We start from the raw sequence: 21,904 nt of genomic DNA, 5'->3' as shown, positions 1-21,904 counted from the left end.
CAGTGGCTCATTAGTTAGCATTGTTGCCTCATCGCGCAAGGGACCTGGGTTCGATTCCAGCCTCTGGCGACAGTACAGACTCCACACAGACATTGTCTCTGTGTGTTAATGGGTCTCCTCCCACAGTGGAGATATGTGCAGGGCAGGTGGATTGACCTTGCTAAAATTGTCCATGGTGTCCAGGGCTGTGCAGGCTTGGTGGATTAATCATTGGAAATGCAGGGTTATGGGAATGGGGTAGAATGATGGGTTTACATAAGATGCTTTTTGGAGGGTTGGTGCAGATTTGATGGATTGAATGACTTGCTTCCACATTGTAGGGATACTATGGTTCGGCATCAAGCTCGACACTAGAATCTGCTGTCTGTAGTATGGCACCAAAGTAGTGGCCACAAGATCGATTGATTCTGTGACTCGAAGGACTTGTTGAATAAATGGGAGGGGATCCTAACATTGAGGGGTTTGAGCCGAAAGTGGGAGAACTGTCATATAAACTGTTCAAGCACAAAGTTGTATTCATCTTACAACAAATGTCCTGGACTCTTCTGTCAACAACACGAGATATGTTCTCTCCCACAGGAGGACTGAACCAGCAGAGGTGGCCACAGTACTCCTAGAATTGGAAGAGTGGACTTAAAAATTTTCAACCTTGACTGATTCCTCAAAGCCTCCTCACATCAGCACCAAACTTGAAGATTGTGGTTCCTCATCCTGTGGAACCTGGGACCAGGGGCATAGTTTCATGATCAAATGTCTAAAATTTAAGACTAGGACGAAGAGAAATTTCTTCACTCAGATGATCGAGTCTCTGGAAATCTCTGTGCCAGAGGGCTTTGCATGCCTCATCATTGAATACCTGGGAGGCTAGGAAAGACCAATTGTTGGTTTCTGAGCATCATGGGATATGGGAAAGAGCAGGAAAGTAGGGTTGAAGCCCAAACTCAAACGTCGATCAATTGAATGGTAGGACAGAATCACTGGGTCAAATTGTCTACTCCTATTTATGATATTCTTGTTTTGATCAACAACAAAGCTAGATTTGCACAGACCTTTGCACACTGACTTCTCAACTGTACATGCAGTTTATGGGGCAGAGCTTCATGGAATAATTATAGGAGGCCAGACTTTAACTGCATAGATTTGGCTAATGACTCAGTGCACATAGACCATATGATGTGGTCATGACACACAGACCAGGTACTCCCTTTCCCCACAATGAATAGTGTGTACTGGCTGACATACGAAGACCAGATGTTCCCTTTCCCCAGTGTATAGAGACATTATGGTGCTGGCTGATAGACCAGAACCAGGTGCTCACTGTCCCCAGTGTGTAGAGAACATTGACTGACACATCAGGACTAGGCGCTCACTGTCCCCAGCGTATAGAGGCAGTGTAGTACTGAGCCTCACTGTCCCCAATGTATAAAGACCGTGTGGTACTGAGCCTCACTCCAGGGCCAGGCGCTCACTGTCTCCAGTGTATAGAGGCAGTGTGGTACTGACCGACAGAATAGGTCCAGGTGCTCAATGACCTCAGTGTATAGAGACAGTGTGGTACTGACCCTCACTCCAGGGCCAGGCGCTCGCAGTTCCCAGTGTATAGAGGCAGTGTAGTACTGAGCCTCACTGTCCCCAATGTATAGAGACTGTGTGGTACTGAGCGTCACTCCAGGACCAGGCGCTCACTGTCCCCAGTGTATAAGAAACATTGTGGTTTTGACTGACACATCAGGACCAGGCACTCACTGTCCCCATTGTGTAGAGACCGTGTAGTACTGAGCCCCACTCCAGGACCAGGCGCTCACTGTCTCCAGTGTATAGAGACAGTGTGGCACTGACCGACACAATCCAGGTGCTCACTGACCCCAGTGTATAGAGACAGTGTAGTACTGACCCTTACTCCAGGACCAGGTGATCAGTGACCCCAGTGTGTAGAGACAGTGTGGTACTGACCGACACACAGGGCCAGGCGCTCGCAGTCCCCAGTGTATAGAGACAGTGCGGTACTGACCCTCACTCCAGGAACAGATACTCCCTTTTCCCAGTGAAAGTGTCAGAAGGGAGGCACTGTCCAACTTAACAGGAAAAGAGGGACCTGACTCGATGCCAAAAATGGGTAGAATTTAATTTTACTTCAAACATAAACAAAGTTTGGCATAGTTGGCTTTCTTTCCATCACCTGATAGTCGTGGTTTCACCCTACATGCACAATTTCTGTCCAGCTGGCAATACTCGCATAGGAATAAGTATAGAATTATTCATAAAATTACATCTAATGTTGGATTTTGAGATTTTTGGCATGTGTAGTGTTGGGTAGCTGGGTCATATTAAGCTTCAAGGCAAAGGTAAATTAATGCCAAGTTGTTCCATAAACTGCTGCAGACTGTGGCCCTTACAATGGACATGTTGTGATTTGTTTGGTGGGTGCAGTGTGGATCGTTCTGCTTCCATGAACCAATAAGCCTAGCATGTCAGTAGCATCCAGCTGCCCCACTTTCAATCTGTTTTCTGTCTCTTTCAAAGTTGAAGCTGGCCACAATGGGGACTTTGGATTAGTGCTAATTAAAACCATGATAACCCAAATTGCTTACCACTGCCTGTGATGTTGAGGAATTGATGATTGGGGCATGTTGAAACATTGCTGAAATATATGGTGGGAGTGGGGAATTGCTTTCCTAAGAGCAATGCTTAGCAATGCAATCAGAGATGCAGCCGTTATTGAAAACTCTGCAATTTTGAGTTGCAGGTGCAATGTGGTTGTGAGTTGAGGTGACAGAATGCCACCATCCATAGAACTTCAGCTACATGCAGATATTAAAGTTTGGCACTTCTGATCTGTCTTGTTCTGTTTGTGGCAAAATATAATCCTTCTCCACAATGAAGCTGTTTCTCCCATGAGCAGGATCTTGTTTTCTTGGTATTGGGTATACATAGCAGCCAAATGATACTTGCCAACCCGTTATGGTGTTAAGCATTAAGAAGTTCAGGCAAGGTTCTCATTGTCTGTTCTAAAAGGAATAAACCTCCACACCTTTGGACCAAAATATTCTGACTAAATTTAATGGATTTCTTCTCAAGAGCAAGATGATAGAAGATGCTGAAAATGTAATAATTGAAGGAAGGAATGTACCAAAGATTTAAAGACAACTCCTTTTGGGGACATATTTATTTCTTGCACAAGTTAGACCGAACTATTGCATCAAGCAAACTTTTTCAGACCTCCTTGGTATAAAATTAAGATGGGTGGTACAAATTTCAGGTTCAGACTTCGGATCTCCAAACAAGTCTGAACTGGAATAACAAGGTTTATGACGTGCCATGGGATTACTTTTATGTGTGTGATTGTGCTTTTGAAACCTGCAACTTGTGAAGTTGGGCGTTAATATCTTGGCGCTGCCTTTTTCCTGCCAATTTTCACTTCCATAGATAAGCAGCCAGAATAATTATTCTCCAATCTGTTAAGCACACTTTCTCATTTCAAGCGGCTAGTCTTGATCTTTAAAAAATTAACTTCTGAAGCAGCATCGGCACAAATGGTGAATATCTGATTTGAGCATATCTTCAATTGCCAATGTAATTATGTGTCCAGTTGTATGTAAGGTTATTATTGACAGTGAAGCAATTAATTTATCCAGACCTAAGAATGGATTGTTTTAAATCCAACTTGCCAACTATTATAAATCATGACAGCCACTGTTTTCTCCAGTTTTGTCATGATAGCCAGTGCTTTTACAATATGTGTCCATGGCACTTTGTGCTGACTTTGTTCACACTTTGTCTTCCCACAGACCATAGAATCGAACTGGAGGTGTGGGAGGCACAACCTACAGAGAATCCAGTGTCGGTCAGAAAATAGCAAAGGAGTTTACTGTCTGCAGTACGATGATGAGAAAATAATCAGTGGTCTGAGAGATAACTCTATCAAAGTGAGTATTTTCATCAATGTGTTCTGTTGTCTGGCAAAATGGCAACTTCTACAAATAAAACTAGCACATACATTGCCAGTTCTGAAAAATTATGTTGAACTGGAAACGGTAGCCTTGTTTCTTTCTTAGCAGATGCTGCCTGACCTGCTGAGTCTTTCCAGCACTTTATGTATAAATATTAATATTCAGTATGTTTTTATTTCCCCTGCAAAATACTGCTATGAATACTCAGCCTTTTCTAGTATTTTAATCTCGCTTGAGTTGCTCACTCCATGTTCAGCTGCCTGCTTTGTCAAGGTAGTTGAATTTGCGTTTATTATCAGTCCAATTGATATGAACTGTAAAATTGACTGACTGAATCATTCCTGATGAAGGGCTTTTGCCTAAAACGTCAATTTTCCTGCTCCTCTGATGCTGCCTGACCTGCTGTGCTTTTCCAGCACCACTCTAATCTTGACTCTAATCTCCACCCTCTGCAGTACCCACTTCTACCAAGTTAACTTTTATACCAAGGCAGGAGTCTCTAGAATGGGATTGAGGGATATATGCTCTATTATGAAGGGATTAGCAGCTTTATGATGGACAAGTTAGCTTCTAACTTGGAGCTTTACAAGAATGCTAGATAGTGCTATGCTGACTATGCCAAAGAATAGTTGCAATCTCCAACTCTATCAAATTTGAAAAGTTTCATTTCAAGACCTGCTGAATCGATCCTGCTGTTGATTTCATGACATGCTGATTCTTATGCTTTGTTCACAAAGTGCATCAGCCCTCAGCTTTATCTTTAAACTTATGTGTGGGACTCCTGGGTTTGTGTGGACCTACTGTTTAGAGCAGTTCAGGTTGAAATGTCCCCGTGATATTTCTCCCTGATTGCCCACAAGAGTTCCCAGAGGATTAGCTTTTCTTCCTGGGAGACTCTGGAAACCAAGGAGGAACCCAAATCTACGCTTAAGGGTTGCTCGACAGTGATCAGGAACAGCAGGCCATAGTCAATCTTTCCCTTGTGAAATACACTACAGCAACCTAGCTTGGATTAGTTAAATCAGGAATCAATTCTTTCAGTCAGCAGAGGAGCTGATGGATTATGAGGACAATATTAAACTCTGATTCACCTCCGATACGATCAGTTTGATGCAATTTTAGATGGCTTCATTAAAACATTTTGATCAATAATTATTTTTCTCTCCTCATAGTAGTGACTATAGAAACAGTTTATGTGCTGCTGTTAAGGCAAGAAGGATTGGGAAAAGAAAAAATCAAAAACCGAAACAAAAACAGAAATTGCTGGAACATTTCAGGTCTGGCAGCATCTGTGGAGAGAAATCAGTTAATGTTTCGGGTCTGGTGACCCTTCAGAACTTCAGCTACAGTTCTTACGGTTTTTACATCGAAACCAGGATCTGTTTTGATTTGTCTGGTTTTATTTGCTACAGATTTGGGACAAACAATCACTGGAGTGTTTGAAGATACTGACTGGACACACAGGCTCTGTGCTGTGTCTTCAATATGATGAGCATGTCATTGTTACTGGGTCTTCAGACTCTACAGTAAGGTGAGGTGCAGCAGTACACCAGCCTATTAGGGCTGCACTATCTGGATTTAGCAATATATTGCCAAGGTTGGAGGATTTGAGCTACAGGGGGAGGCTGAACAGGCTGGGGCTGTTTTCCCTGGATCGTCGGAGGCTGAGGGGTGACTTTATAGAGGTTTACAAAATTATGAGGGACATAGATAGGGTAAATAGACACAGTCTTTTTCCTGGGGTCAGGGAGTCCAGCGGTAGAGGGCATAGGTTTAGGGTGAGAGGGGAAAGATATAAAAGTGACCTAAGGGGCAACTTTTTCACGCAGAGGGTGATACGTGTTTGGAATGAGCTGCCAGAGGATGTGGTGGAGACTGGTACAATTGTAACATTTAAGAGGCATTTGGATGGGTATATGAATAGGGTTGGACCGAAAGGTCTGTTTCCATGCTGTACATCTCTATGACTCTATTTGACTTCGATATTTGCTCCCTGTACATGCTGAGGTGATTTATCAACTATCAGGAGATTACAGAACAATCTCGATTATCCGAACATCAATTATCCAAATTTTGGATTATCCGAACAAGATCTCAAGGTCCTGTAAAAACGCTATCCATTATCTGAACGATCCATTATCCGAACTCTGTTACGTGAACAAAATACTCTCTGCCCGTCTCATTCCGATAATAAAGGTTGTTCTGTCCACGAACGGTGAATGCTTCTCCTTTATTATCCCATTCTCGCCATCGCCCAACAAACTATTTAATTGTAAAAGAGAGAGGCAGAATTTATCTCCTGTTGGACCAGGCATGACTTCAGGGTATTCCAAAATGTTTTGTGATCGATTTTTAAAAAATCTCTTTTCTAGGGATGTTTTTGTCACTAGCATGTCTGGCATTTGTTACCTGTCTCTAATTGCCCTAAAGCTCATGGTTTGCTCATCCATTTTAGACAGCAGTTAAGAATCACCCATGTTACTTTGAGTGTTGAGTTACTTGTAGGCCAAACTGGATAAGGATGGCAAATTCTTTTCTCTGAAGAGCAGTAATGAGCCGGATGGGTTTTTATAACAATTACGGAGTTTCATGGATGGCATTTCTGAGACTGGCATTCAATGCCAGATTATTTATTGACTTTAAATTCTACCAGCTGTCCTGGTGGGATTTGAACACATAACCCCCTAGTAATAATTAGCCAAGGTCCCCTGTATTAGTCTAGGAACATTACTGCTGCATCACCATCTTCCCATAGTTTAGATATATAATCATGGTTGATTGAAATAAATAATCAAATAATTTGTTTGCATCATGTTGGTTGAGAGCCTGAACCCTGCTGCTTTTTTTTCCCAAAACGCCTTGAGAACTGTTACAACCACCTCAGGGTGGGTGCCTTAGCCCTTTGTTCCTGCTGAAGCACAGGTTGACTATCATCTCTTTTATAAGTGGCCATTTAGCTCTCCCCAGGATCGTAGCTGAGTGAGATGAAGAGTAGTGTCCTCCTTCTGCCCACCAAGATTCCCAGGCAACAAATGAAATGAATGACCAGTTGATGCACTGTTGTAACTGAAGGTTGAAGTCGTGCCAAAAACAAACTGCTTGGAAAACTCTGCAGGTTTTGGTATCATCCGTGGGGAGAAAGCAGAGTTAATGTTTTGAGTCCAGTGATCCTTCAGAATTTCTGAAGAAGGGTCACTGGACCTGAAGGGTTAACTATACTGCTTAACCTGCTGAATTTCTTTCTGGCAATTTCTGTTGCTGGTTCTGATTTCTGGGGTTTTTTGTTCAAGAATTGCTGTTAGCCAGTCTGCCAGGAGAGCTTCCTCCTTTTCTTTGCAAAGGCTTTATGTCCATCCGAGCTCTTGCAATTGGCATCTCATCCAAATGATGGCAAACCCTGCAACATTTCTCTAGTACTTCACTAGGATATTCACCAAAGTGAGCAACTAGAGTCCTGGAGTGGGATTTGAACCACAGCAAGGGTCCTATGACTAGGGTATTGAAATAGTTGGTGCACACGGTTCAATTCCCCATCAATAATAATAATTAGAGCAAATGTACTGCGACATATGATGACTCTGCCTCTTCTATGGTAGACCATACTGTGGATGCTTATGGACTTGATTACTACATGAAAACCAGCCATTGATATGAACAGTGTAACAGATCAGGTTCTCTTCGTGCAACATTGCACTACTGTAACAGAAGGGACTTTCTACAGGGCAGAGGAAAAGGCCCTCTCATGTTTATTTTTTGCAGTTAGACTTTTCTTCATCCAGAGTAATGTTATGGGATATGCCCATTGTAAAATTATTTGGAGACAGTAACCGAACGGAATTTGTTTCTTTCCTAGGGTCTGGGATGTTAATACAGCAGAGGTCTTGAACACACTAATTCATCACAATGAGGCAGTGTTGCATCTTCGTTTCAGTAATGGACTGATGGTCACATGTTCCAAGGACAGATCTATAGCTGTATGGGACATGGCCTCGCCGACTGACATCACTCTGAGGAGGGTGTTAGTTGGCCATCGGGCAGCGGTCAATGTGGTAGACTTTGATGACAAATACATTGTGTCAGCATCAGGGGACCGGACTATTAAAGTGAGTTTAAATGTTCTCTTATCCTCCCCACCCTGTCTCAATTTCATTCTCGCTTGTGTGCCTGTATCTCTCCTGAATGAGAGTCTCTGCTCTGTTGTCTCTGTTTCCACCATTCCCTGGCAGCTTGGAGAATTTATGGGCTTCTTTTTTTCTAGCACAGGCAGAGGATCTACACCCTTTACATCAACTGTTTCCTCCAGCAATTCGGCCTGACTTCCTGTGTTTCCACACCTTTTGATCTTGTTTCAAATTTCCAACATCTGCAGTTTTTGCTTTTGTTTCCTATATCATGTTTGCTGCATCACTGCTTTTGTGTATAAGGAACTGCATGACTAATGTTAATGTTTTAAATAGCTGCAGTCTTTCATGAAAGGAAGACTGGATCATCATAATTTTATAATGTTATATTTTTATCCCAAAGTTTCTCTTTGATTATATTCTCTCTTGGACTGTCAGACCTGGTGCGCATAAACGCTGCCAGGACTTCTGAAATTGCCCTTGTCGACATTAATTTAGCAAGACAAGATTTGAATCTTCCGACCCACTCTAGGTTGTACAGCAATGTGTCTGATGCTTGCCTGATCAATCAAACTCTGATCAGGGGCCGAGCCGCATGACGCTTGAATCTATCCTTTCCTGCCCTGGAAACCCATTTAGCAGTTTAGACTTCTCAACTGGATCAATTTGCTGCAGCAAGTTGTTTCTTTCTACTATTCTTTCACAGGGTGTGAGTAGTGCTGTCCAAACCAGTCATTGTTGCCCACCCTGAATTGCCCTTGAGAAGGTGGCAGTGAGGTGTCATCTTGAATTGTTGTAGTCCTTATGGTGTAGGTATACCCACAGTGTTGTTTAGGAGAGAGTTCAAGTTTTGAGCCAGCAACAGTCAGAAGTTACTTGGGAGACAGAGGTCACAGGCTTGGAATGTATTTGGTGAGTGGTTTCAATGTCTTGTCAATGGTGCACAACTGCTGCCACTGACCAGGCACTGAAGTGCTGGAGGTAGTGAACATTCAATCGAAGATGCAATAAAAAAAATTTTCTCCTTGAAATATTTCCTTTTTAATTCTTGATGAGCTGTTGGTAACTTCCAGCATCATCATTTTTGTGTTTTCAGTTTTTCCTTAATCTCTCATGTTTGAGCTCTAAAGTGGCAAGATATTTAGATTCTGATCACGTGTTCAGTATTCATTATATACTTAATGCTGTGAGCTCCCCAGTTTTCCATGGTTTTGTGACATAGTTCTCTAGTTTTCTGTGTTCCTTTCCCTTTTGCCCAAGTGTTCTGATATTCTCTGCAAATGTGAGGTAGAACATGCATTTTCACTCAGCTAGTGGCCAGGGTCCTGACTACACTGCCTGGAAGTATGATGGAGACACAAAAATGTGCAGATGCTGGAATCTGAAATAGACAGGCAAGAGGCTGGAAGACCACAGCAAGCCAGGCAGCATCAAGTGGTGGAGAAGTTGACATTTCAGGTGTAAGCTTTCTTCAGGACTGAAGAAGGGTTACGTTCAAAAAGTCAATTTCTCCACCTCCTGAAAGTGTGATTGAGGCAGGTTTAATTGGTGTTGTTTCTTTCTATTTAACTCTGAACTTGGATGATTATTTAAGGGAAGAAGACAGGAGATTGACACCAAGTTAGTACTCAGAGCCAGTGCAGATATAGGGGCTGAATGGCCTCCCTCCTCCACCATAACGATTCTGATAAAATGACTTTGTGTGACTGGCCTTTTGTCATGTGCCCAAATGGTTATACTTTGACAAATAGCGCAGTGTATTGGCAGATTGTCTTATGGTATAGGATGTCACTGGCAATCTCCAGACCTTTCCAGTAGGAGTCACTGGATTGTGATGAGGACTGGAGGCCTGTGCTGGGCGTTCGTTCTCGCTTGCTTGCTCGCCCTCGCCAGTGCTTTTTACAAGCTGTTTTTCTGAATAGTGATATGTTTTCTCCATTTGTCTTCATCTTCAGAAGCTGGAGATTGTTTTGAGTCCCTATGAGGTTGTGGCTGAAAGCGGAGATTGTTTTTTGTTTTTCATTGCCTTTATCAGGGCATGATGCATCTTTTGTGTTTATCCTTGCAGGTGTGGAGCACAAGCACTTGTGAATTTGTGCGTACCCTGAATGGCCATAAGCGAGGAATAGCATGCCTTCAGTATCGGGACCGACTGGTTGTCAGTGGTTCCTCTGACAATACCATCAGGTAGAGTCTTGACCTGCTGAATCTCTGACTGTGTATATGCAATGATTAACCAATTACAAAGCTTGAGGCACGCAGCAGAGCTGTGGAACCAATTAGATAACCCCTAAAGAGGTGGCAGAGGCAAAGTGGGCCACAATGCATCCTCTTGCTATGTGTCACTATACTGCAGAAGATATAGCCATTTATCGTGCACCAAATGTGCTTGCCACTCTATTCAGACAGACTTGATCTAACATCCATAACACTAATTTACCATTATGTTATGTTTCTTGTAGGTCTGCACTGTGTTAAAACAAGTACTTAAGAACCTAATTCAGTCTGCCTATCCTTTCTGTCCACTGAAATTAGTACTGCGATTACATTGTATTCCCTGGTGCCTTATTAGAAGTGATCATGTTTTATTTGCAAGCATAGAAACTGAGTGTCGACAGCCTGTTAATTTTGACAATGGTGTTATTGGTAAGCCAACTGCTGTCCCCTCCCTGGCATCTACACCAGTTTGTTGGTTAATCGTCAAGAGCCTTAACCTCTGTTCAATCTGTTCCACTTTGACTCAGCATGCACAATCCAGTGTGACAGCTGTGCTCAAGGGATGGTGAGCAAGAGCAGTGGAGAATATTCAATGGGTTCTTGGAGAATTACTGTGCTTGAAGGACAAGTGATTTGATCATGTGTGATTCTGTAAATTGGGCATGCCAAAGCAGAGAGAAGTTTAAATAAGAGGTTTTCGTGGCATGATGATAGTTTCCCTCCATCTGAGCCAGACCTTAAAGACAGATGGGTGTATCATACATGTCTGAATAGGTTGCTTGAAAATAGTTTTAAAAAGCACATCGAGAATTTATTGCAATTTTGAACATAGTAAAATAATGTAGATTATGTTGATTTGCCCCAGCTTATCTAAGACATTAGAAATATACATTTTATTTATTCATGAGATGTAGGCATTATTGCATTCCTAATTGCTTTTCAACTAATCTAGCTGGGCCATTTAAGCGTCAGCTGCATTACTGTGGGTGTGAAGTTGCATGTAGATCAGACCAGGTCTGGATTACACATTTCCTCTTCTGTCGGACATTAGTGAACCAGATGGGCTTTAATGACATTCAACAGTGGTTATGTGGTTTTAGAATAGCCTTTAATCCTGGTATTTTATTTTTTACTGAATTCGACTTTCACTAAATGCCATGATGAAACTTGGACCCATGTCCACAAAATATTAGCCTAAAGTTCCGGATTCCTAATCCAGTGGTATTATCACCAAATCACCATCTCCTAGGACCTTGGTTGGATTTTGAGAGGTAATTTGAATTTGCAGAGAAGTTATTTCAGTAAATGAGTTTTCAATTGAAAATCAATTCCCTAAGAAGATGGTGAAAGCTGAATGAATCAATGCATATTAAATTTCTTTCAGAAAATAACATTTTGTTTACTGAGTAGTTTAAAATGGGATGTGGTTAGGTATAATGTAATTGGGAAGAACAATTGTCTTTGGACCTCCTATTCCTGAAACTTCCCATCATTAAAGTTTTCCTCACATCCTGTTCAAGTGATCGCAGGCTAATTAATTATATGGACTTCAGTAAGGCGTTCAACAAGGTTCCCCATGGAAGACTGATTAGCAAGGTTAGATCTCATGGAATACAGGGAGAACTAACCACTTGGATACAGAACTGGCTCAAAGGTAGAAGACAGATGGTGGTGGTGGAGGGTTGTTTTTCAGACTGGAGGCCTGTGACCACTGGAGTGCCACGAGGATTGGTGCTGGGTGCTCCACTTTTTGTCATTTACATAAATCTTTCCTTTATTGGTCAGAGTATTGAGTACAGGAGTTGGGAGGTCATGTTGTGGCTGTACAGGACATTGGTTAGGCCACTGTTGGAATATTGCGTGCAATTCTGGTCTCCTTCCTATCAGAAAGATGTTGTGAAACTTGAAAGGGTTCAGAAAAGGTTTACAAGGATGCTGCCAGGGTTGGAGGATTTGAGCTATAGGGAGAGGCTGAACAGGGTGGGGCTGTTTTCTCTGGAGTGTCTGAGGCTGAGGGGTGACCTTATAGAAGTTTACAAAATTGAGGGGCATGTATAGGATAAATAGACAAAGTCTTTTCCCTGGGATCGGGGAGTCCAGAACTAGAGGGCATAGGCTTAGGGTGAGAGGGGAAAGATATAAAAGAGACTTAAGGGGCAACTGTTTCACGCAGAGGGTGATACATGTATGGAATGAGCTGCCAGAGGATGTGGTGGAGGCTGGTACATTTGCAACATTTAGGAGGCATTTGGGTGGGTATATGAATAGCAAGGGTTTGGAGGGAAATGGGCTGGGTGCTGGCCGGTGGGACTAGATTGGGTTGGGATATCTGGTTGGCATGGACAGGTTGGACCGTAGGGTCTGTTTCCATGCTGTACATCTCTGACTCATGCAGTTAGTCAGATTGTGAAAGGAGAATGAGATGGACTTTGATCTTTTGTTTCCAATCTGGTAATCCTCTTGTTCCTAATGGGCATAAATTTACACCAAATGAGAGAGAACTCTACAAATGGATACCTGTAAGTAAGAGAACTTACGGTTCATTTGTTCATCCTGTTCTTTACTTTTTCATGTGAAAGGTTACCATTAGGTTTGACCTTGTACAAATGCCAGTTTTATTTTTGTGAAATGGCTTGAGTCTTTCACAGCTTGGCTGCTGTCCTGGTATCACTGAGCAGGCTCTGTAGGAAGTCATGCTTGCTATGAGCTGGCTGCCTAGACTAATGATTGTGGAGAGGGTCATATGATGTTGGGAACATATCCTGTAGATCACTCGGTGAGAGGTAGGTACTGAGGACAGGTGATTCCCAAACAGGGAAGAATTCTCTTCACCACGACTGACGCCTCTCACCTTACGATGACACTAGTATTTAGAGGAGCACATCCATTTACTGATATAATTGAAGCATCAACTGAATATAGCAAATGTCTATCATGTTGGCACTCCTTCTTACAGGTTGTGGGACATAGAATGTGGTGCCTGTCTGAGGGTTTTAGAAGGCCACGAGGAATTAGTACGATGCATTCGATTTGACAACAAGAGGATTGTGAGTGGAGCTTACGATGGGTGCGTATAACTCTGAACAGTATTTGAAGATTTGCATTTATATTGTGTCTCATTATTTTGGGATGTCTAAAACTCTTACAGTACTGGCTCCACCTTAAAATATTGTAATATTGGAAAATGGCTCAGGAAACCCATGCAGGTCCTGCCTACCTGCTCTACAACACCTCTGCAAACTTTGGCTTTCTGTTTTTTTGCTGGCTTAACATGTTTGAATTATGTGAGCCAGGAGCTACAGAGTGCTGCAGTCTCTGTGAATAAAAGCCAAAGATGAAGGTCTCAATCTGCTGATATTGGCAGCCTGCAGTGACCCAAGGAAGGATAACTGGAAGCTATGATACAGTGAAGGCTTGTGTACCATTCCTCTTCTCTCCCCAGGTGTCTCAATCTGTTGAGAAAGGCAAAAAAGACCAAAGGGCAGACTTTAGCAAATTGCCCTCCATTGCCGCTTATATAATCAAATTCCTTCTAATCCATGGCTTACTCTCCTCTTCTATAAAATCTGTGCAGCTCTGAAAAATGATATGGAATTGTATTTGCAATGCCAATAAGAAATCTTTTAATTCAGGGTTTGAAGTCATTGGGTTTAACTGCCTTGCAAAAGGAATTCTTCCTAACTTCTAACCTAATTATTTGGTATCATGTTTGGTATAGTTTTAACTATCTATTTCAAATACTCAAAGATGGCAAAGAGTTAAGCAGACAGGATTTATGATGGAGTTTTATAACTCTCTATTTCTCTGAGAATCACTTTTACATGAATTGCACATAAATCTCAAAATATTCTCTCCACATTGTGCAGAAGAGGTATACCAATTAACTAATCCTTATGTGTGGACCCTGTTTCCACAGCCCTTTAAAACCCTTACCCACTATTATATAATCTTTTTCAGGACTTCTGCATTGTAACGTATGCCTTGAAGCTTCCCAGAACCAAACTCTTAAACAAGAACTTAAAATTTTATTTAGCATCTTTCATGTTGAAATTGTATACAGATGGCAGTGATCTATATGATGAGCTAACCTGTTTTGGTGCCATGGATTGTGGGATAAATGTTGTCCAGAAGTCTGAGGAGAACTGCTCTGATGCTCATGTAGTGGTGCAATGAGATCTTTTGCACTCACCTAAGAGGGGTGTTGTGATCTTGTTCCTTTCAAGTTCTGATGCCTCTGAAAGCATCGGCCTCGATTTTCTGGAGTAGTATTCGACCTGTGACCTTTTGACTCATGGGACCATGGCTGACATTTAATGTTGTGCTACAATAATGGCAAACATTCATCACACACAGGCCCTGCTACTGTGTAAAATTTAACCAGTGATGTGTGTACAAAGAGTAGGTATGCGCCTGCACAGTTTTCTGGATTAAAATGTTGCCATCCACAGTGCATTGTGGTTTAAATTTACCCTTCATAGCTCAATGTTTTCCAGGCTGAATAATAATTTTACGTGAAAATGTATATGTTTGTCTTCCTTTCTCCCTCCAGCAAAATCAAAGTATGGGACTTGCAAGCTGCTCTTGATCCTCGAGCCCCTGCAAGTACACTATGTCTACGTACTTTGGTGGTATGTATCTGCACTTCAGTGTTGCTAGTCTAACAGTATTTCTTCAGTGGGAAAGGGTGTACTGAACTGTCTATGTTGACTCATAAATGGAAAGTAATTTTTAATAGAGTGATTGAACTGTGTCTGTTTGATTTAGTAAATAGTGATCTGGAATGCACTGCCTAAAAGGGTGATGGAAGCAACTTCAACAATAATTTTCAAAAAGGGGTTAGTAGACACTTGGTAAAGAAAGATTTTCATGGCTTTCGGGAAAGAGTGAGGCATTGGGATCGATGATTCATGAATTGGTCTGGCACAAAGGGGCTGACTGGTGTCCTGTTCAATGGCAGTGAACAAGAACTGCAGAATTGTGCAGTGTAGTTATACATAAGGTAGTTCAGTACTTTATGATGTTGAACTCGTAATCCAGAGACCTGGAGCAGAGAATTTGGAGTTTGAACCCCACCACTGTGAGGCTGTTTGAAAACTTGAATTCTGTTTACAAACAAAAACAAAAAGCAGTGCAAGAGACCAATAAGCTGCCAGATAAATTTATCTAAATGTACTGACCTTATGTGATCTTAATGTCATTACCACAGAAATGAGAGCACAACCTGGAACTTTCCAAGTTTTTTTTAATTAACCTGTTTCTCGAATCAACCTATTCAGAAATGTCATTACACACCTCTTAAGCAGGTGGAAGTTAAACCTGGGCCTCCCTGGTCCAGGGCAGGGACACTACCAGTGCACTACAAGAGGACTCTCAAGTCTATCTTGTTAATTCATATTCATTGTCTACAAGTGTTGGATAATAACTGGGGGTTAATTGCACCCCTATGACTAGGAGCAGACTAAAACTCTGTTTATGTTAGGAGATGCACATTTCTAATGCCCATCTTTGCTAACAAATGTCTACAAGGGTATGCAAGGATTGGCTGTACTTTAATCTTTTACTGCCTGACTGTGGGTTCCCTCCGGGTGCCCCGGTTTCCTTCCACAATCCAAAGATGTGCAGGATAGGTGAATTAGCCAAACCACATTGCCCATAATGTTCAGGGATGTGTAGGTTAGGTGCATTGGTCGGGGTAAAATTTAGAGTAGTAGGGTAGGGGAATGGGCTCGGGTGGGTTACTCTTCTGAGGGTCATTGTGGAATTGTTGGGCCAAAGGGCCTGTTTCCACACTGTAGCAATTCTATGGATTCACTGTATAAATTTACGCCGAGTAGTAAGAATGTGGAATACCCTGTCTACAGCAGTATTAGACTCACCAACTTTAAGAACATTTAAGTGGTAATTGGTTAAATATATGATGATAATGGAATAGAGTTGGTTAGATGGGCTTCAGATCAGTTTTGCAAGTCTGCATAACATCGAAGGCCGAAGGGCCTGTATTGCGCTGTATTGTTATGTGTTCTAAATTTGCTGTGTTGTTAAGGAAGTCACAGAAATAATAAGTAATCCACAGTTTTGCATGTTCATTTGTGTCTCCATTCTTGATCCAAATAAGTTATCATAAAGTTACATGTGTGTAAAGGTCCTTCTCCATTACTCCAGCAATATCTCTCCATCCAGTTATAGATTAGTACCCCAATGCACCAAGTTTGGTGCATCTCTGGCTGGGAGAAAGTGAGGATTGCAGATGCTGGAGATCAGAGTCAAAAAGTGTGGTACTGGAAAAGCACAGCTGGTCAGACAGCATCTGAGGAGCAGAAGAGTTGTCGTTTTGAGAATAAGCTCTTCATCAGGTCTTTTTCAGCTCCATACTACTTGACTCTGCATCTATAGCCATCCTATTAGTTCAGAGCAAAATTGTTTGTTTAATGTGTGAATTAGAGATAAATTCAGCTGATAGATACATGTCTATCGCGGCTTTGACTGACTACCTATGTCATGCAAGGCTGTCACACAATGCTGAGCAAAGCAGTTTCCATTCCTTAAGTGTAGGCTCAATTTAAGTCTCAAAACCCAGCAGCAAAAGGGAAATGTCTAGTAACCATTTAACCGTGGTCCATTCTTCCACCACTCGTCAAGATAATTTATTTTTGTGGATGTGCAGTTCAGAGTTGTAAACAAAAGCTTACAGTTTTCAATGATCTTTTTGTAAAATAGAGTTGCTGAAAGTTATGATTGCTTTTTTCTCAATAACTACGTTGACAGGTTAAAGACTAACCGTTGCTTGAGTGTTGTAACATTCTAAGTAAATTGATTGCTGGCTGGAAGATGACAGTCTGCTTTGTGCCAAAGTCTCTATAGCTTTGGAAAGATGTAGATAACCCATCATTACTCAAGAAAAGCACAGCAGGAAGTTTTGAAGCTTACTGTTTTTTTGCCTACAACATGGGTTGCTGTGGCTGCATGTCATTATTTGAGCAAGTATGCTTGAGCAGAGAGGTTTCACATATTACTCCACTGTGTCACTTTGTCTGCCCTTTTATCAGGACCCCAATCCCCTCGACCTTTAAACTATTGCCCATTCACTTACCCATCCAGAGGAGACATCAGGCTTGGGGTTGTCATTCGGAGAACTATGTCAAGATTAGAGTGGTGCTGGAACAGCACAGCAGGTCAGGCAGCATCCGAGGAACAGGAAAATCGACCTTTCAGGCAAAAGCCCTTCATCGGACCTTTTCCAGCACCACTCTAATCTTGACTCTGATCTCCAGCATCTGCAGTAACCACTTTTGCCTATTAGGAGAACTATGTCTGTCAGAAACCTCAAACTGGTTTGCACCCTTCTCACTAATCATAAGACCATAAGCTTTTGGAGCTGAAGTAGACCATTCAGCCCATGCTCTGCCATTCAGTGAGGTCATTGATAATCACAGGAAACAAGTTTGTGGCGATGGGCAAAAGAATCTGGTGCAGAGAGTTGTTAGAACAGTGATGTTATAATCTGGAGTGCATCATTTGAAAGGGTAATGGAGCAGTAACTTGAAAAGGGCATTGGATAGATAGTTGAAGTTGGAAAATTTGCAATGTGATAGGGAAAGAACAGGAGAGAGGGGCAAAACTAGATAAGCTCAGGTATCTGCATTGTCACCTTCTGTGCAGTAAGATTTAAAATTCCAGAGGCTTGCAGGCTATATCCCTTAAACAGGTCATGTGGGCAACATAATTGTTATCAAATTACATTATCAAATAACATTATCAAATAGTGATTCTGTAGTACAGACCTAGAGTATGCTGAAAAAAAATTCCAAAGTTTTCATCTTGCTTTCATCAGTACTTTTCTGAAGAAATACCAATTTAAGGGGAAAACCAACATTTATATTGTATGAGAGAAGAATGCTTGCTCGGTTGGCAAGTGAGCTCTGGAAGAGACGTGCCATGGAGAGCATATCCATTCATGCAGATGACAGTTAACTGCTGGGTTTAGTTTAAATTTAATGTCCCGATGAGTTCAAGAGAAAATGCTTTGACAAAACGTGCCTTTTATCAACAATACATGTTTTCAGCTATATGTTCTCACCATAAAAATGTTTTGAAAGGTTTCTTGTTTGTTAATTTGTTCATGAGGTGTGGATTTCACTGACAAAGTTGTTCCATATTCCTTGACAACAGTTAAGTGTCAACCATATTGTAGCAAGTGCAAAATATCAGTTGCATGTTAAGTAGAAGATAGTCTTGTTCCAGTACAATATCCCTAAGTAGGCACATACTGCATGAGAGAAATCTCTTTAGATTCCAATAGTGAAAGCGACTGTACGTTCACATGTCTTTGTCCCAATGTTTGATTTGCAGGAGCACTCTGGCCGGGTATTTCGACTACAGTTCGATGAGTTTCAGATCATCAGTAGTTCCCATGATGATACCATTCTGATCTGGGATTTCCTGAATGTGCCATCAAGTAACCAGAATGAAACACGCTCTCCATCGAGGACATACACTTACATCTCCAGATAACGGGATACGTGGCCACTACCTGGAGCAGGTGCTGCTGAGTTCACATTTTAACCAATCCATGTTAACCAAACATCCTCTTTTTGCTGACCAGAACCCAACTTCATCAAGTACTGCTCTGTAACCGGACACTGTTTGTGTACGGGCTACCGTGGAGAGTGATTGCTGAGCAACACTGTGAGGGAGTTGGCCGATATTAGTAAGAGTGCTGAGTGCTAGAGGAGTTCCTAAATGACAGTGGGAGATCTGGAATTACATCAGGTAGAGGTACAGTCGGTAAGGTGCTGCTGAGGAAAAGGAGTTACCCAGTGACAGTGAGGGAGTTGGAATCACATCAGTAAGCATACAGTCAGTAACATAGGGTGCTATAGGAGAGGAGTTAATGCAGGCATGGATCAATAGGTGTGAGAGAATTTTCATTAACATTGATAGAATTACAGTGAGTAACATGGGGGTTAGTTTACTGTGTGAATGAGCAGATTAACATCAGTTGAGAGATGTTGATTAACCAATTGTAAGCTTGTGTGATTAGAGTGATGGATGGTACAGGATACTTGCTGCTTGAAGTTGCCCTAAGAGTGTATCCACAGCAGTAAATCTCTACTTCCTGCCTCTTGTGATCTTTGTGCAATTACAACTTGGAGCTTTTCTTGCAGCAGAGTAACTTTGAACAGAAATGCTGACAAGCAAGACAAGTGAAATTAGAGTGTTCTGGATCTCACTGATTTTACAAGCATGTTTGCTATATATCTTGTCAGAAAGATTTTAAGGTTTCAATACAGGCCCTGGAGTTCCAAAAAGGAAGCTGTCTTGGTTACATTTACTGTCCAGTGAAGGCAGTGCATTCTATAAGCTTTCCCTAAGTTCCCAAAGCAGTATGAACCAGTAGTATACATTGCTTGAGTTTTGAGGGATGATTGACTACCTGTGTAACTCATCTTCAGAGACCTGAAATCAACTCACCCATATTAGCAGAACCTGCAGAAGGTCTCGCAGCTTGGCTAAGTTGTTCAGCTGCATTCCCGGTGAGCTTGGCTGCTGTACACCATAAGTACATGTTCCTAATGAATTACTGGTATGACTTAAATGCAGAATTGCTGAAATAAGAGAACTCTAGGACAGAAACCAAATTTTCACCTTTGGGGTTTTTGATGAGCTCTGTGCTGCAGAAAGATCCTGACTTTTAGTGACTTATTTCAGATGATATTATTTTGTGCCCAATCAAGACTAAACAAAACACTTTAGGAGCTACTTCAGGATCTAGTCAATGCAGCATGGCTCAGATTCACTGTGGGTGCTCTTTATTCTGCCCAACAGCACACTTCAACTCCAGCCTGCAAAAATAAAAATCTTATACATTACTGTAACGTTTCCTCTTTCTGCGCCAGCCAGTCCTCTCCTCCTGAAACAGATGTCAATTCAATGTCAAATGGAGAGGTGGCCCTTGAAAACAATCGAAGTTCATTTTGTATTGGATTTTTATCCTTTTAGTCTGTTTTAGTGTTAAGTCTGTAAGTTAATTCGCTGCGCTTGAAGGTTTGTTTTCAGATGTTTCGTCACCATACTAGGTAACATCATCAGAGACAGTCTCTGGTGAAGCGCTGGTGGTATGTCCCGCCTCTCTATTTATAGGTCTTGGTTTCTTAAGGTAGGTGATGTCATTTCCAGTCCTTTTTTTCAAGGGAAGATAGATAGAATGTAAGTCGGTGTGTTTATTGATGGAGTTTAGCGTGTGGAGCATAGTTCTCGAGTGGTAATGTATTTCTTGTTGCTTATATGCCTGACATGATTTGGTGTTTCCAGGCTTGCGCTTTATTTCTTTCTTTAAAATCTTTTATCAGGAGAGAGCTGTTTTGGGAAATGGGTCACCATAAAATATTAATATTTCTCCAGCCCAAGTGAAACCGAATGTCACGTGCTCAAGCCAACAGTATGCTCTTTCCTCCAGAATTTGCTGTATTTTCAAAGTAAATGTGAAACCATCCCTAAAGAACTGTATCTGTATCACCTGATCTTCCTCCTTCTACACCACATTCTGACAGCGCTCCCCCTGCTCCTGTTCTACCAAATGAACCTTCTGGGTCTTGAATCTCAGATCTGGCCTGCCCGTGCTCTTGAGTGCTATCTGCATCGATGCTGGTGACCGGCAGTCCAGGTCCAAAACGGATGAACGCTATATTGTCCTGATCGTGTCTTCATCCACACCTTCACTAGACAGAAATCTCTCAAATTCACATGAAGGCCACCATGACATGTGTTAACCTTATTCTCAGAGATCAGAGACCTCTATTACAGATTAGCAATTAAGACACTTCCTTACAGTAAGATACATATCCTAGCTGTAGTTCAGTAATCTGTTCCTCGTATCAGCTCATGTGTCCGGTGTCTTTCTGTTGTGTTCTTTCACTTTTTGTTTCTTTAGAACATGCCAGTCTACTCAGTTACTGCTTTGTCATATGTGATCTACTAACTCCAAACTTCAAATAGTGGCACTCTCAATTTTGTCCCTTCTCTCCCCTCTACAGTATTGAAAATAATAACTTATGAAAAAGCCCGAAACAGCCTGGAATATAAGCAGCCTGAAATGACTTGTGTTTTAGTGTATATAGATGTACATACCAGACCCCTCAGTATAGCCTTACAATCCTGTAGGGGCACACACTGGAAGTGAATGCAAGACCTGGCAATGAAAGGATACTACTGCAACTTGACCAAGGGTTTGTGGAACATTCTCTATTCACATGGGATATAAGAACTTTTCCAGAGTTCAATAGATTCGGGGTCGGTTCCTGAGGATTGGAGGGTGGCTAATGTTATACCACTTTTTAAGAAAGGTGGGCGAGAGAAAGCAGGTAATTATAGACCAGTTAGTCTGACCTCAGTGGTGGGAAAGATGCTGGAGTCTATTATAAAGGATGAAATTACTGCACATCTGGATAGTAGTAAGAGGATAGGACAGAGTCAGCATGGATTTATGAAGGGGAAATCATGCTTGACTAATCTCTTGAATTTTTTGAGGATGTAAATATGAAGTTGGATGAGGGAAATCCAGTAGATGCAGTGTACCTGGACTTTCAGAAAGCTTTTGATAAAGTCCCACACAGAAGG

The 21,904-nt window shown here is 41.8% G+C and overlaps 1 protein-coding gene across 8 annotated transcripts in view; it reads left to right on the top strand.

Moving 5' to 3' along the window:
• The window catches only part of LOC122556778 (F-box/WD repeat-containing protein 11), a 177,038-nt gene that overhangs the window by 142,410 nt on the left and 12,724 nt on the right, over positions 1-21,904 (top strand). For all 8 annotated transcript variants that reach the window (XM_043703932.1, XM_043703930.1, XM_043703936.1 and 5 more), the window contains 7 exons: positions 3,789-3,926; positions 5,363-5,481; positions 7,804-8,053; positions 10,140-10,258; positions 13,245-13,355; positions 14,838-14,916; positions 18,638-18,827. In XM_043703932.1, coding sequence (XP_043559867.1) covers positions 3,789-3,926; positions 5,363-5,481; positions 7,804-8,053; positions 10,140-10,258; positions 13,245-13,355; positions 14,838-14,916; positions 18,638-18,799 — 978 coding nt within the window. In that variant the 3' untranslated portion in view covers positions 18,800-18,827. The remainder of the gene's footprint in view (positions 1-3,788; positions 3,927-5,362; positions 5,482-7,803; positions 8,054-10,139; positions 10,259-13,244; positions 13,356-14,837; positions 14,917-18,637; positions 18,828-21,904) is intronic.

This window comes from Chiloscyllium plagiosum, chromosome 14 (genome assembly GCF_004010195.1).
Source record: "Chiloscyllium plagiosum isolate BGI_BamShark_2017 chromosome 14, ASM401019v2, whole genome shotgun sequence".
In the NCBI taxonomy this organism is placed as follows: Eukaryota; Metazoa; Chordata; class Chondrichthyes; order Orectolobiformes; family Hemiscylliidae; genus Chiloscyllium; species Chiloscyllium plagiosum.
This window is presented reverse-complemented; position numbering and strand designations above follow the sequence as displayed.